Genomic DNA, 15,787 nt, shown 5'->3' on the forward strand with positions numbered 1-15,787 from the left:
ACTGCTTGTCCTGGAGGTGTGAGCCAAGATTCTCAGTATGTCACATTTTTCTGTCTTCCAGATCTGGGAATAGAATACTGATTTAAGGCTTTGGGAGGAGAAATGCTAACATCTCATCTGTTAATCTGTGTATGCTCACATAAAAGGCCAAGATTTATACTTCTGGGAGTGTTTCCATATTGTGTTTTCTCACAAATTGGAGCTGGTTTCTGTTCATTACTTAGGAGGTCTGAGCTCAAGCAGCAAGCTATCAGTTTGAAAAGGAAATGCAGTTTCAAAGAAATTTTCTTGGTATAGGTTGAGAATTTGCCCAGGAGCATGAGATTTTTGTTTTGCTGACATTTCATCCTGTCTGCTGTGGGAGAGAAAGAGGAGAACATGGAAAGAAAATATGTGAGTGGAAGAAGCTAATCTATTCCATAACAGGAAGAGGGGAGAAATACTTGGGTGGTAATACGAATCTCTGCTGTCCTCTCTAAAATGAAAGAGAAGGAATAGTGATGTTATCAGGTCACAGGCTGAATGAAAAGCACCATGGGACTGTGGGATTTTTTCCCAAAAACTTTGATTTCTGGCAGCTCTTTAAATACTTTAAAAAAGAGGAGGGAAATGGTAGTTGGATCTTGTGGGGGCTGTGTCCCCCTCTTTGTATCTGTAAGAGAAATGAAAAAAGTGGATGTGACACAAGGGTTTGTTTCCTTATCCTTCAAGACAATAATTGAGAATAATGTGTAGTAATTAACTTGAGAGCAGGACTCTAAAAGAAAAAAAACTCTTTATGCACAATTGACTTGATTAGCTTGTGTGTTTGACTTGATTGCATGCTTGACTTGACTATTTGCAAATAATGCCTTATTTTCTGGATAGCCTATGCAAATTGGACCTGCAGCTATAGGAAAACCACATTTTATGTGTGGATTTGAAAATAAAGTTTCAAAGACTACTGAAGTGCAAGCTTTCTAACTTGGCTCCAGGGTTCTGCACTTCAGCCCAGTTTCAGCAACAGTATTATTGGGGATAAACTAATTGGTAGATGTAGTCCAGATCTTGTTTGGGGGTGTAAGATGTGGGCCGATGTAAATAAATAGCATAGATGCCAGGATTCTGAAATTACAGGGCATGGTAATGGCTCAAGGTGCTCGGGTTCTGAAATGGGAGAGACCAGACTCTGGAAAGTGTCCAGGTCTAGCCCCAGTTCAGTGTCACTGAGACTTGGTGCCTCTCGAGTGCTTTTAGAAAGCACTTCGTGTTCAGTGAGTGCTGAATGGAAGTGTCAGCGTTTTATTTTCAGGCAGCTAATCATGGCATGAGAAAGGTGAATTTTAAGAGGTTCTCTTGGATAGAATTGCCTTGTTAAATATACTTCTGCCTCCAGACATTTTTATCTCCAGAGGAAGAAGCCCTCTCCAAGGAGCTCTTGGCTCATCTGCTAAGAGAAAAGTCTCCTCAGAACCTGCCACCTTTTGCCCAAGTGTCCCTGTGGAGCAAGGGGGCAATATTGTCATATTCAGGCCAGTTAAGGTCAGTTAACAGTGTTTTACATGGGACAAATAAGGTGGCTTTTTTCTCTACAGAAAGTATTTTGTATGTATATAGCGCCTTCCTGCTCTCTCTTCTTTTTTTTTTTTTTTAATTTTATCAAATGATAAAAAATTAGTACCAGAATATTTTATGTGATCACTGAGAAATTCCAACAGATTTTGGTATTCTAGATCTTTTCACTGTTTCTTGCACATTTAAAAACACCTGCATAGTGTATGCCAGAGCAGCTGTTTTTCATGTTTCTTGATATTGTATTCCTATGAAATATCAAGTGTGAGGTAGTGCAGGCATTTCAGTTAGCTGATGTTAAAGCACAGCTTTTGACTTGAAGTTTTTGTTCTGAAGTTACAACATGGGGGAAAAATGTTGATGCACAAGGTAAGGAAAAAAGCAAGGGATATGTTACTAAAACCAAAACACCAAGTGTCAAGCACCAGTTAAGTTGATGCAATTTAGCCTTCTGACTTTTAGTCAGTTCCTAGGAACTTTTGGACAAAAATTACTGTATTACAGTCTTTAATAATCACTGTTATGGCAAAAGCTTCTTAATATTTTGGCTGGTGACAATTCAATAAAATTTGGAAAGAGTAGGACTTTAAAATTTTCCAAATTCTTCACTGCTGTTGGAAACCTTCAATCTCAAATTTCAAATTTAAAACATGTGAGGAGAAATGGTGGTGGTTGGGGTAAATGAGAATTCTGAGTGTTTAACTTTTGCATACATTAGCAATTAAAAAGTGAAGACTTTGAAAGTGGTAAGAATAAAAGTATATAGCCTGCAAACAGCTATTGTGACAGAATTACTCGGTGTGAGGGTCTGCTCCTGTTGTGCTTTCTGTCTTCCTTGGGACAGAGCAAGTGGAAGGCTGCCTCATGGGGTTGGCTCTGGCTGGATGTTGCATAAGTGGTGTGCTCTTAACATGGGTTGCTGGGACTTTAAAATGAGACTTTTTAAAGCCAGGAGGTCACTGAGCTTGTTTTGAGGCAGGAGGCAGAGCCCCATCCCACTCACTGGGGAGTGAGAGCTGTCTGTCTAGAGGGAGGAGCTGGCAGCTGCTCCTCATGAGGTAGGCAGGCTCTTTTCAAAAACTGTCTGAAATATGGGAGAGGCCTCTGGCTTAGGCAACACTTTTCCCCGTGACTGTGTTGCCTGCATGGCTTAGGGCTGAATGGTGCCAAGAAATTTGCACTCAGAGCTTGTTAATATAAATGATTTACACCTGAATTTACTCTCTTGTCCTGGAGCATAAAAGTTGCCTCCATACAATGCAACTCTCTTCCTGTGGAAATAGTATTCCTGTGTGGTCTGGAAGTAAATTCTGCCCCAGAACAAGCAGTCTGTCAGGTTCATGTCTATGCACCTCCAGTGCTAACTGGTTTAATTTGTCCACTGCCTTCCTACACTGTGCTGTGCTCTCTGCTGTGTGAATCTTCCTGTTTGGAGAGATGTCCTGTGGCTGTGATTTCATGTGAATTTTGGGTGTATGAGTACTCCATGCCCTAGCAGTTCGTGTGGAGTTCATGCACCTAATCCTGAGACTTGCCTGCTCCAATCCCATCTCCTTGTGGCCTCATACTAAGGTGCCATCATAATTCTGTCCCAAGAAAAGGGGAAGTGAACTCATCCTTGGAAGGTGCACCTTTCCATGTTCTTTAGCCTGTCCATCCCTTATTACAAGGAGTAAAAGGAACAGGGCACAGGATTCCAGATCTTGCTTTTCCTTGGATAAAGAGGAGACAGGGAGAGGACTTGTAGCAAAAAAATGGCTTGACATGAACCATGAGTCCACAGAGAACTTTACCAGTGCATCTAGATTTCTCAGCTGGTCACTGAAAAACACAGGGACTGCCAGGAGCATTGTTTTGATATGGTATTCTACAAAAACTTTAAATGCTTTTCTCTTAGAAAACTTATTCAATAGAATCCTTATATTGCAATTTATCATAATGTTTGGGTATTGCATAGAACCAAAAGCTTATGTATGAATCGAGCATTTAGGTTTCTGTAGTCACAAAGGACCACACACTATTGAGGGTTCACAGAATCTAAGGAGACAGCAAATTTGGAGTTGTGCATTGCAAACATCAGTATTCCTACAAATATCTTCTTGTGAAAAACATCTGAGACAGACAGACTGCTGGGGGAGAAATATGTATTGAGCCAGGCACTTCCACTGTCAGCTCCAAATGGGTGCCTGGCTGATGCCAGGTGGGCTGGACAGGTGGAGAAACCTGGCCTTGCATTTTTCTACCAGCAGCCTCACCCCAGCTCCCCTCAGCCAGTTCCTTGGTGCTAGGGAACCATTTTGTGGGATGTTCTTTAATCCTCATAACCAGCGGGTTGCTCTGCCCGTTTCTGAGACAGACAAGCACTGCAGCTTAAAGATAACTTTGAGGAAGAAAAGTAATGGAGGAAGTTACCAAAATGTTAGTGAAACAGATCTGCTTCAATGAGAATCCCACTCAAATCCCAGCTTTTTGGCATTTTGTGTGTGGCTATGCTTGTAATGACTGGTTTTGTGACAGATTTTACTTGGGCTTTCAAAATCAGTTTGAAATAGTTTGGTTTTGTTGTGTTGTGTTTGATTTTCATTTGTCAAGCTCCTGTGTGTAAAATGCAAGCAGATCTTGTTGCTTGCCCTGCTGCAGCAGAGGCCTGGATGGCTGGGTGTGTGTATTCATGCTGCTTCCTACTGTGATCAAGGAATTGTTTGCTGTAGGATTCTTTTACTGTTGATGTAATGTGTTTGGGAGTTTGAGCAGACATGCTCATGGTCTCTGTTGTGCAGTTAAATAGGGAATTGGTTTATATCTGCTACAGAACAATCCACACTATTTAATCACAGCTGAAAGGATGTAGTGTTTTGCAGAATGGGGGGAAGGGGAGTGACAGAGAAGGATTTGGGGTGGGGAAGAGGGAATTGTTGTTCTTATGCTTGGCATTCTCCTTTTGAATATTTGTCACAGAAAGTTTTCGTTTGGAGTTCATGTATTTTTAGTCCCTAGGAGAAGATGAGGTCTTTTAATCTGAATAATCCAGATAGATTGATTTTAGATGTACCTACTGAAATTTGAGACAGTGGCATGAAATCACAGAATTTTCTGAAACAGTGAGACCAGACACTCACTCTGTGCCTGGTGTATGTGACTCTCATGCTGACTGGAAGCACAATTTTTTCTGGTTTTCCATCCATTTATTGCAGCTGGCCCCTACCTTGCCATTTTTCATGGTTTATTTATTTTTCTCTTTGGGAATTCAGATTTCATCTTTCTTTTAAATGTGATCTAAGTCTGCTTTCCCTTCCACTGTCTTTTGATGACAAGTTTTGAATATTAGTTCTTGAAAATATATCTGGCTTAGTAAATATGCACAGTAATTGAATGCTACAAACTGGCAAATTGTGAAATAAGAAAAAATAAGCTATGCTGAAAAGCAGCTAGCAATATGTAATTTTTCAGTAGTGGGATGGAATTCTAGGTGAAAAGGCTAGTATTTTAGCAAGTATTGTCAAATCCCATGTTTTCAGTTAGAAACTGCAGGATATGCAGCCTTTTATGTTGCCATTATATATGTTTAAGTTGGTTATCTGTAGTTAAAAACACATGGAAGGCATAAAGCTGCCTAGGCAGTTGGGAAATTAAATATAGCCTGTAAGTCTGTTCCTCTTTAAATTTGTTAGGTTAGTATTCTACACCTGAGCCAGGATTGTATGGTGTGGTGGGGAGACTCTGGGTAGGTGATTTACAGGAAGGGGCAGGAGTTTCCAGCGATACCATTGGGTCATCTGAAAATGTTGGTATCAGCTACTGGTCTCCAGACCATAAGCATTGCTTGTGGAACTCTATTTTCCATTTCCAGCAACAACTTTGGAGCATTTGAGACATATGACAAACTTACCAGTGACGAGTGACAGTACACCTTAGGCTCTTACTGCAGCTCACTGCCTCAAGATTTTATTCTCTGGGCTTTGGAGAGAAGCACACAGAGAAGCCAGTGCATCCTAATAAGAAATATAAATTGACATGAGTGCTCAATCTGACAACATTCCATAGAAAGCTGGAATAATTAAGCAGACACATGGTGTATTTGCTCCTGAGCTTATCGAATGGATGAAGCTTTCCTTTGCCAGAATATTTAGGGATGCAGTCTTCAGTTTTCAGATGGTTTTGGACAACAGAATATTATGTTGTTGTGTGGTGAAAATGGATTAGTTCTTTCAAAAAATAATGAAGCATAACCTTGTTTATCTGGGGATAAAGATTTCTTATCTTTATTTGTTTTCTGGGGATGTAACATGTAGAGTGCTGTTAACAGTTTTATTTTGGATTTTAACTGCAAGGAGAAGCTGTTCCATAGCTACCTATCAGTTCCATAGCTATTTTGCTTGTGTGCATATTTGCTGGCAGTGGTCTCATAATATGGTTATGAGATGCTATCAATCAGCTATTAACAAGATCTTGACAGGTTTAAGTCATGAAGCTGTTGTTAGAAAAGGAAGCTCTTCCTCATTTTCTAACAACAGCTTCATGACTTAAACCTGTCAAAATCTTGTTAATAGCTGATTTATTTTAATAAACCTGCAACTACTGATTGATATGTCATATTTATAAACAGCAAGCTCTTGCCTATGGTATGTGGATTAATGCTAGCTTGTTAAATTTATGGATGTAGAGCCTCTGATATTAATATGGATCATTATTTTCTTAACCTGAATTTTTCTGGAGTGAGTACTCAAAATTCTTCATTGCCATAGGGAACATTTTGTATTATTGATATTTGATGGGTTCTGCTAATGCTGGAGAATTTTTGTGACTGAGGGTTGAACATGGATTATTACTACTCGAATGCTGTATGCATGGAGAAGAAAAGATGTTATTTAGTCTCACATCAGTCTGTTTATTTCCCAGGTAACATGCATGTGTCACTAGCAGAGGCTCTGGAGGTTCGGGGGGGACCACTGCAAGAAGAGGAAATATGGGCTATTTTAAATCAAAGTGCAGAGAGCCTTCAAGAACTATTCAGAAAAGGTAAGCATTGTTTAAGACTGATAAATACAGTCTAACTGGAAACATCTTGGTTATATTAATGTGCTTTATAAGTAAACTGCCTTGTCCTTCTAGGCTCTAAATCCAAACAATACCTTGCTCCTAAGTTACCTCTGGGTCAGTGCCTCTCTGCACCACAGCCCAAAGGTTGTTTTCAGCCTTCACTTCATGTTCTGCCAGAACTTGTGACACATCCTAGTTCTTGTGGTGGTAACTTCAGTTATTTTAGACCCATTGGAGTGAGATGGAAACATAGGAAAAAAAAAAGTGATAAATAAGTCTGAGACCACTGGATCACTTTGGTACTGAAGTGGACATGGAAATGGGTACAGAACTGTGCAGTCATGACCAGTGTGTTCTGAAGAGATTTGCTCTCAAAGGTGAAAAACAGAAAACTTCACCAGAGGGCTAGGTATGATTCCCCAAAATGCAAGTGGCAGCACCTACCTATCTACTGAAGGAATGTGGTGCAGTCTTGTCTTCAAAGGAATAGAAGTATTTCTTCTCCCTCCCCCCTCCCACCTCAGTAGGCGCCAAGCTCAGCATCTGCAGCACTGCTAATAATACACATTTTAGCACTAGGTCTGAATAAGGAACTTTTCCCCTTCCTTATGTTTTCCTTTCTTTTCTTTATAATCTGCAAGTCCTTAAGGCCCATCCCTCCCTTTCTTTTTTAATAGCAATAAATGCTTAACCCACAGATTGAACTTCAGTAACATCTTTAACTTGTTCTCAGATAAAGTATATGTTCCCATGATGCATCCTAGTATTTCAGCACCTTTATGGGGGGATCATCCCCTTATAGCTAAGCATGCATATGTAAGCTTATTCAGTTTTATTAATGGTAAATCAAAGGCTCACAATTTGGAAATAGTCATTGTTTTGCCACATTAATATTCAAGGGGAAAATCTTTATTATTTGGGACAAAATATTTTGTATTTTTTGCAAGTATTTGATTTAGAATTTTATCAAGATTCAACATAGAAGTTGTTTTGGGCTGGTTTTTTTAAGATTTGGTTTAGACAATCTATTGAATCAGACACTGCCTCTGTCTTATGCATTGCACAGCCTCTGAGAGTGGTCCCTGTTGGATGCTTCACAGGCTCCAGAGAAGGCAGATGTGGGCAGAAGCTGCCATATGGTGCCTGATCTCTGATCACACTTCACTTAGCTTTACAAATAGGAATTTTATCAACTTCTCCAACATATTTTTTGCCAGGTGAATTATAGGTAATTTTGACATCCCATTCAAATTTACCTTCTTCCCTTTACCAGTGTTCTCACAGCCTATGTGTAGTAAAAAGCTTTCCTGATTAGGAGTGCTGAGTTTGTTGTTGCAGTTTGAGCAACTGACCTGTCCTGCTGATTCTCATACTGCAAGAAAAGGAAAGCTGGCATCTGCTTTCCTTCTTTCACTCTTTGTTGTCTCTTAGAGACAGGAAAATTATTTCTTTTAAAAGGGCAGATTGTTAAGACCTTGACTTAAGAGGGATCTTGAATGATTAGAGGTTTGCTCTTGTAAACTTTACAGGAATTGACACATGGAACTCCATCTTCTAATCCACCTGCAAGATCACAGTTGTATGAGCACATAGTAGTGGTTTCACTACTAATTTTCCACTTAAAACTTTATCCTAGGTCTAAATGTTTTTCTAGAAGGGCGTCTCCACTGGAAATGAGAGCTCACCCCTTCTTGTCCTGAGAGTAGTGCAGAAAAGTTACCATAATCTCCATGAAGACTGCATGCCAGCATTGACAGTGAGAACACAGTCAGCCCTCCTTCAGAAGAACAAGTACTGAAAGATGAGAGCACAAACCAGAAATCTGCCCCAGGACTTCTGATATGTGTTTTTAAGGCAGGGGAATGTTTGCCACCCAAGACTGGCTAAGGTGGCAGAAGCTTCTGATCTTACTTCCTATCCCTGAAGACCAAAACACAAATTCAGATAAAAATCAGTGCCAGAAGAATCTGTCTCTTTTTTGGAGATGAAGGTGTTTTATTGAGTTGTCTTTCTGCTAGTTCAGCAAACCATTTTCAGTTGCATGCTATTAATTAGCCTGGGATATAGCCTTTGGTAAAATGCACTTCAGGAGACACTCAAATGAAAGAGCCTTTCTGTGTAGCTAAGGTTGATAAAGGTAATCTAATTCCTCCCAGCAAGAGCTGGATAACCAGACAGTCTTTAATGAAGGTTGTCTTTTCTCAGGAAGCAATCTAGAAACTTTTTTTGTCATCTTGAATATCAGTTTCCATGCTGGGTTATGAAGGTGGTGTTGACATGCCGGAATAGAAAATGTGGTGGCTCCTCTAGGCTTGTCTGACTCAGTTTTGCTCTTTGTACCAAACAGAGGATTCTAAAGAAATCTTGTTTTCCTTGGTCAAATTTCAGGCCCATTTCTTCCATGCATTTGGTGTGGAAGAGCTATTTTATGGCAGAGAGTTTCCAGAATTCTTCAGAACTGACTGATCACTCCTGGGCAGAGGGAGCTAGGGCAAGCTTTTAGCTTCTGCAAGATGACAGCATGTTCAGCTTTGACCAGCTCTCAAAAGTGCTCTTCCTCCCTGTACAGCGTCCTGGAGTCCCTGAACACGCTGTTCTGTAACAAAAGATAAGCTTTGCTGAGTCTTCTGTAAATTTTTTATTAAAAAAAATTAAATTAGGCATAATGTTCAATGGTGTGTGCACCAGCTGTTTTGAAATGAGGGAATAGCCAACTTTTAAATTGCCATCTGTTGGCAGCCTCCTCACACCAGCCCAGGAACCAGAGACACTTAAAGGAGTTACCAGCCCAAGTAATCATTTATGTATGTGATCCTGGTAGAGTTTTGGTAGTTTGTCTCAAGTTGGGAATGTAGCTATCCCTCAGTCAACTGAGAACCTGTTTTTCAATTAATTTCTTACTTTAACTAGTTTCTGGAAATTAATAAAAAAGTCTAGAACAAGCTTTTGTTACAGATTTGAGGACTTCTCAATATATAGAAGTTGTGCATGTCTTTTTGTGAGTCTATCTTCTTATCCATCAAAGCACTGAATAAGAGGAGCACAGGATGAAGATCCATTGTCTTCATGGTTAACTGCATATCAACATCACACCTTATTCAGCAACAGACACAGAAATGTGCATGTTTTTATCCCTCTTTGTATTTACAGTTCTAACAGATGTTAAGCTCCTTAAAGATACTTCACACGTTTATTTCTAGCATTATAAAAATGAAAGCTTAGATTAAAGTGCCCAGTTGGTAATCAGCAGTTTAGAAGATCAGCTCTGGTAGCTGTCTTGTCAGCAGCTTATAAGCTGTTAAATGAAGGAGAAAGGCAATCTGGGACTCAGTTGCAGACCTGACATCAGTTGCACTGGCAATGTTGAGATTAATCTGGAGATTTGAAAAGGCCGATACCAGACCTGCCCTTCTCTTACATCTGTTTAATTATCTGCAATAACTATTTTGTTGTTGAAAGGGTGTATCAGCTGTCTCAGACGTGCTCTATCTTGCACTCGGAACTCCATGAGGTCAAAGAAACAAGTCTTTGAAGTAATCTCAAATGTGAGTGTATAAGCATAAGGAGAATGCTGTGCTCGCTGCTGCTGAGAATTATAAAACAGGCGTCCCTCTAATTTGCTGGGTTTAACTGGAAAAGATTTATCTAAACTGGAAACTGGAAAAGCATTCATATGTCACTTAGGCCACTCCTGTTCTAAAGTGTGTGTTGAGGATTCTGAAAATAATTGGACCTTAAACTTGGAGACATGTATCTAAAGGAAGGGGAAGAGAAGGGGGAAAGTGAGTCTGATATTAAAAAGACAGATTGAGCAAAGAAGGAAAGTCTTTACAAGTTGAATGTCTTGCAAATTTGCTTATGGGAAATTATTTATGTAAAGAAAAGTTATATCATCTGAAAGTGGATGTGAAGAAGCAAGATTATGCTTTTCAGGGACCTGTAAATCTCATTGACAGTCAAACTCCTGGAGCTGCTTTGCTTGAGTAAGTGTAATGAAAAGAAGGCAGGCAAAGTGTGAAATGTGTTGATGGGGACTAGTGGTGAGTCCAGAGTAATCACGGACCTAGATGAGATGGAGCAGGAAATGGATTGGTTTGGTTGACAAGAAGAAAAATGCAATAGGAAGGGGTAAAAACCCATATCCTCGTTTCCCAGCTCGTCCTTGCGATAAATAATTGCTTTTCCCCTTTCCCAGTAGCTTTTGGAGAATGATTTTCCTTTTTTCATCATCTGGTGACATTTGTTCTTTCAGTTGCTGAGAAGGAGAGAGATTGGGCTTTTGTAATTTTATTGGGATTTTAAAAAATGTTTATTTTCTATTCCTCATCTGCTCCTCCACCTCCACCCACCCTACTCCCAGCACAGAGGCTCAGTGACTCTGCACTCTTGGCAGAGCTCTGCTGATGTGGTCAGCACCACAGTGAAGTGCAGTGTGGTGTTTGACTGTGGGGCAGCTCAGGAGCAGAAACTGATCTCAGAAATGAATTGTTCACCCTGTTTCTTTCTCCAGTACCCTCAGGAAAGAGTGCATTTCAGTTTTCCAAGGGGCTCCGTGTCCCATCAGAGCTCTCCTATCCCTGTGTGCCAGAGGGAGCAGAGACGCTGCGGCGCTGCCTGCCCTGCGCAGCAGGCGTGCAGGGACACGCTGCACCAGCCCAAGGATGAGAGCATTTCCAGCACAAGTGGTCCTGGGTGCTGGCATCATCCTGCAGCATTCCTGGCCAGGCTGCAGGGGAGTCACTGCTCTGGCTGCCTCCAGCCTGGCCTGAGCGTACAAATGTTCAGATTACTTGTCTCAGTGAGGGCTATGGAGGGAAACAAAGATGTGTGTTGAAAGCCTTGTGTATATTTTTGGGTTGTTCTGTGCTTTTCAGAGATTTGTGTGTGTCTCTGTGTGTTCTGTGCTAATGGCTGTAGCCTAAGAGATAAGTGAGGGAAAAAGATCCTGGAGGACTGACTTGACTGTAGCTTGGGAATTCAAAATTACCTGGCATCAATAATGTAAAATAGATCCATTTCAAATATTTGTCTTCATGTTTCTTGGAATGTGGTGGGTCTTTTTGAGGCTATTTGTATGCTGTTAAAGCACATAAAGGATTCTTTTGCTCTCTCATTTGTTTGGCAGATGCTCTGTAGCTGAAGATTATTTCTCTTTTTATTGTGTTTAAAGCCAGTTCACTCTCTCCCTTTAAGTAAGACCACGCTATTTATCTCTATCTTGGCACTGCTTGAAATGCTGTGCTCTCACAAGTGTTTTGTTACCCACTTGCATAGTTCTGGAGTTAACTCATAAGGCTGGCAGCTCTAGCACAGTTGAAAGCCCAATGGATAGAAAATTGACCAGGAGCCATATCCTGAAATCCAGTGCCTTTAAAAAAGGGGGTTGAAATCCTTGGTTTTTTTTTTTTTTTTTTTTTTGGTCATTTTCCTCAGTACTTTCAGGAGTATGTTACCCTTACTGCTCCTGTAAATGATTCTGAAAGCCTAAAGAAGATGACATTAATATTATCACTGGAAAATAGGTTCTTTTGTTTTCCTACAGTTGCTGGCTGTTTGATGCATTGCATCTTTGCTACTTTTTTATCCATGGTGCAAACACATTAGAGTAGTGTTACTAAAATGTATTTCCTTAGGTATAGCTACCTGGTTGGAGCTTTGAGATAGTTATTTTGGTTTATGATGCATGCCTTAAGGAGGAAGCTGGAGAATTAATTGTTTTATCCTCATCCTTCATAACAGTAGATGAGATTCCCTGGAGTTGGGATGTAGGCACTGTGGTCTGCTACAATAGTTATAAGCTACTGCAGGAGGAAGTTGAGAAAGTGTCAGTAAAATGAGCCTGGTGAAATCAGTCCTTTTTTAAAGTTCCTATTTATCACATTAATTTTACAGTCAGACTCTATGTCTATAGGGGACAAATACTCTAAAGTTTGTTGAAATTAGTATTGTGAAGACTTGAGAGTAATTTAGGGGGGTTAATTCTCAAAGCTAAATCAATTTTTTGTCTTAGTATGTTTCAGAATATGAAGAGTTTTTATGTATTTCAAGTGCTTGTTATATAAAATGTTAAATTAAGATTAAAGCCTCTGCATTTCTTAAGGCTCCTGAGTTGGTACTCAAAAGGTGAAATCTTAAAATATTATAAGATGTTGGTTGTTTGTCAGTGGTGGATACACACAGAAGGGGTGCAGAATCCAGTAGTTACCCACAGGACAATTTTTGAAAGTCTAAGGCCAACTAAGATAGTCTTCCTGAAAATAGTCTTCCTGAAAAAAAATGTTATTTTCTTGTTACATATTATAGAATGGCCTGTCCATCTTTGTTTGTTTTTTTTGACATCTGAACTTGCTACCACAGCAGCGACCAGCACTTACTCTGTTAGTTTCAGAGGAAGTGGGGTTAGAAAATGGAAGGACTTACTTGGGAGATCCTTTTACACCTGATACCTGCAAGCAGTAATTTAATACATTTCCTAGGAGATTAGAAATAATCTAGATTACAAGATAGTTCATCTGTCTAGGAACCAGCACTGTAGGAATATCCTGAGCTGGAGAATGGAAAATGTTAGTGGTGGTGTTAATGGAGGAAATTATTTTCCTGCTGGTTTTGCTTACTGTATCAAGGGAAAAGGATATATTTTTCAAAGGTGTGTTTCCTCGGGTCTTTGATACATTGTGTAGCAGAAGGCTATGAAAAAATAAAAGTTAACTTTTAGTTTTACTTAGTGAAATCTCACACCTCCTTCAGTGAAACTGGGCTGATTCAAGTAAAATATTTTGACTTAAGGAAATGGTCTTTTTTCTGTTTTGTTTAGGTTTTTTTGGGGGTTTTTTTTGGGTTTTTTTTTTGTTTGTCTTTTTGTTTTTTTAGTTAGTTTGACTGCAGTATCATCAGACATCAAAAACCTAGCTGGCAAATTGCATATCTTGGTTACTTTTAGTTCTGCAATTTCAGTGCTTGCTTTGAAATGTTCAGGTATTTGTAATATTTTTTCACTTTAGGCTAAAAAGGACTTCTGTGCCCCAAAACTCTTTTGTTTTGTCCCCTTCTGTTAGCCACTCTAATGAGTATTTTCCTTCCCCACTAACTTTGTCTACTCTCTTCCAGGCAATTGCTGCTGCAGTAGTTCTATGTTAGAATAGGAGCAAACCCCATTGTAGGAATGGAGTTTGGGATGGAATTCCTGTTGTAGGAATTAGCCTTAATGACATGTGCACTGCAGAAAGGGAACATTTTATATGTCAGCTGTAACATAAATGAAATAACATCAGGACAGGGGATTGTGAGTATTTTAGCAGGCTCTTCCTAAGCTTGCTGTTATGAGTAATAGTGAAGAATAGTCATAAAAGATAGGTGTTACTCCCCAGTGTGATTAAAATTGAGGTGGTTGTTGTGGTTATGAAACACCACAGGTGGGAAAGGAAGCATGAATCTATTCCACTAATAGTATGTAGGCTGATAATAAACTAACATCCAGCAAGGGCATCAAACAACATTGCTTCATTTTCAGGGTGGTTTTTGTTTTTCTTTCCCTTTTCAATTACAGCTGATCCTGCTGCTCTGGGATTCATCATTTCTCCGTGGTCTCTCCTGTTGCTTCCATCTGGCAGTGTGTCATTTACTGATGAGAATGTGTCCCAACAAGACCTGCGAGCGTTCACAGCACCGGAGCTGCTGCAGAACCACTCGCTGTCATCCCTGTCAGACCTTGAGAAGGTACAGTGCCTCTTCCTTGGCAGACAGCTCTGGTGTTTTGTTGTTGATCCCTTCACAAAATAGTTTTAAACTGCCCTTTTTGTCTCCCCATGGTTTGTGATTCATGTAATTTCTTTTGTGAGGTGGGAGAGGGATCCTCCTACTTTGTTTTTTCTGGTTAAAGTGGAATAGTGATTATAGTTGTATGCAGTTGTGAGGAAGAGTCTGTACAAGCCCTGGCCACATACATACTTGGGCAATGGCTGCACAGAATTTCCATTTTTCCCATTAAACTCTTTCACAAGAGTAAATATTCAGACAGGTAAGGTTTGTGTATGTGGTCTCCTCCAGGTCACTGACAGGTACAGTCAAAATTATTACCCTCTCAGCTTTCTTGACAAGAATTTATTCTGAATGGTAACACTTTCCTCAGGAAACCATTCTCTTGGCTTAGCCAAAGATATTTAGTGGTGGGAGTGAAAAGGAAGCTGAGCTATTTCTATCTCCTTGGCTTCACTGGGTCAATAATCCTTAGAGGGGAGCTCGCCACAGACAGTGCTGTAATCTGGGAACAATTATGACACTTGGCAGTGTTCCTCCAGGAAGAAACAGCTCTTACTTCAGAGGAAAGTGGTATTGGCATGAGTTGCTGTTGTGTGCACAAGGACTATTAAAACGTGTTTCTGTGTTGAATATTTTGTTTCAGCAGCTTTTTATATGTAGTCCATTTTCTTCAGGGCTATATCACTGAACACCTACTGAATATCCACAGTACTCCCAAGCCTTTTAGGCATCCTTCTTGCCCTGCATATTGTCAAAATTAATGGTAAATAAAATACGTTTACAGTTTTGTCTGTGGCAAAACTATAAACAACTAGAAACCTAGGCTGAAAGTTCTGATAGAGAAGTAAAAATAACACTGACATCAATGAAGACTCAGGTTCAGTTATGTAGGATGCAGCTGCCAAATCCTGTAGTCATACTGTTGGAGTTGTTTGTTTATTTGCTTTTAAGACGGACGACACTTTTGAAGACACTGATGTTACCTCTAGTGCCAACTCTGCATGTACAAAGTGTACATTAATGTACAAAACTGACCTTTAAAAATGGCAGAAAAAATAGTTCTGAAGTGACAAGCTTATGACCTTGGTCAGAGCTGATTGCATTCTTTGTTCTCTGCCAGTATTCAATATGCTACTTTTTCTCTTTTTGAAATAAATGGAGGACTGTTACTATGAAAAGCCATGCTGTGATGTTTCTTAATCTTTAGGAGGGAAGCACTCAGAGGGACCTCTGTGGCCTGTAAATGCCAGCGCAGAGTGTGTCAATAGGCCATGAGCAAAAGCTGGCACTCTGTGCATGTGCAGGGCTGATTAATCCCTGCTCATTTGGGCTGTGTGAATTTCTGCCCTGCTGTCAGCATAACCCTGCTGGCTGGATGGAAGGTGATCCACTTAGCTGCTGATGTGGAAGAAGGAAGCTCCCTGAAACATAGCTTTGT

General features: G+C 40.0%; 1 protein-coding gene across 2 annotated transcripts in view; it reads left to right on the forward strand.

The window, feature by feature from the left end:
- Positions 1 to 6,455: 6,455 nt before the first annotated feature.
- The window catches only part of PTPN13 (protein tyrosine phosphatase non-receptor type 13), an 86,494-nt gene continuing 77,162 nt past the window's right edge, over positions 6,456 to 15,787 (forward strand). For both annotated transcript variants that reach the window (XM_058024539.1, XM_058024540.1), the window contains exons 1-2: positions 6,456 to 6,570; positions 14,138 to 14,307. In XM_058024539.1, coding sequence (XP_057880522.1) covers positions 6,456 to 6,570; positions 14,138 to 14,307 — 285 coding nt within the window. The remainder of the gene's footprint in view (positions 6,571 to 14,137; positions 14,308 to 15,787) is intronic.

This window comes from Melospiza georgiana, chromosome 5 (genome assembly GCF_028018845.1).
Source record: "Melospiza georgiana isolate bMelGeo1 chromosome 5, bMelGeo1.pri, whole genome shotgun sequence".
NCBI lineage: Eukaryota > Metazoa > Chordata > Aves > Passeriformes > Passerellidae > Melospiza > Melospiza georgiana.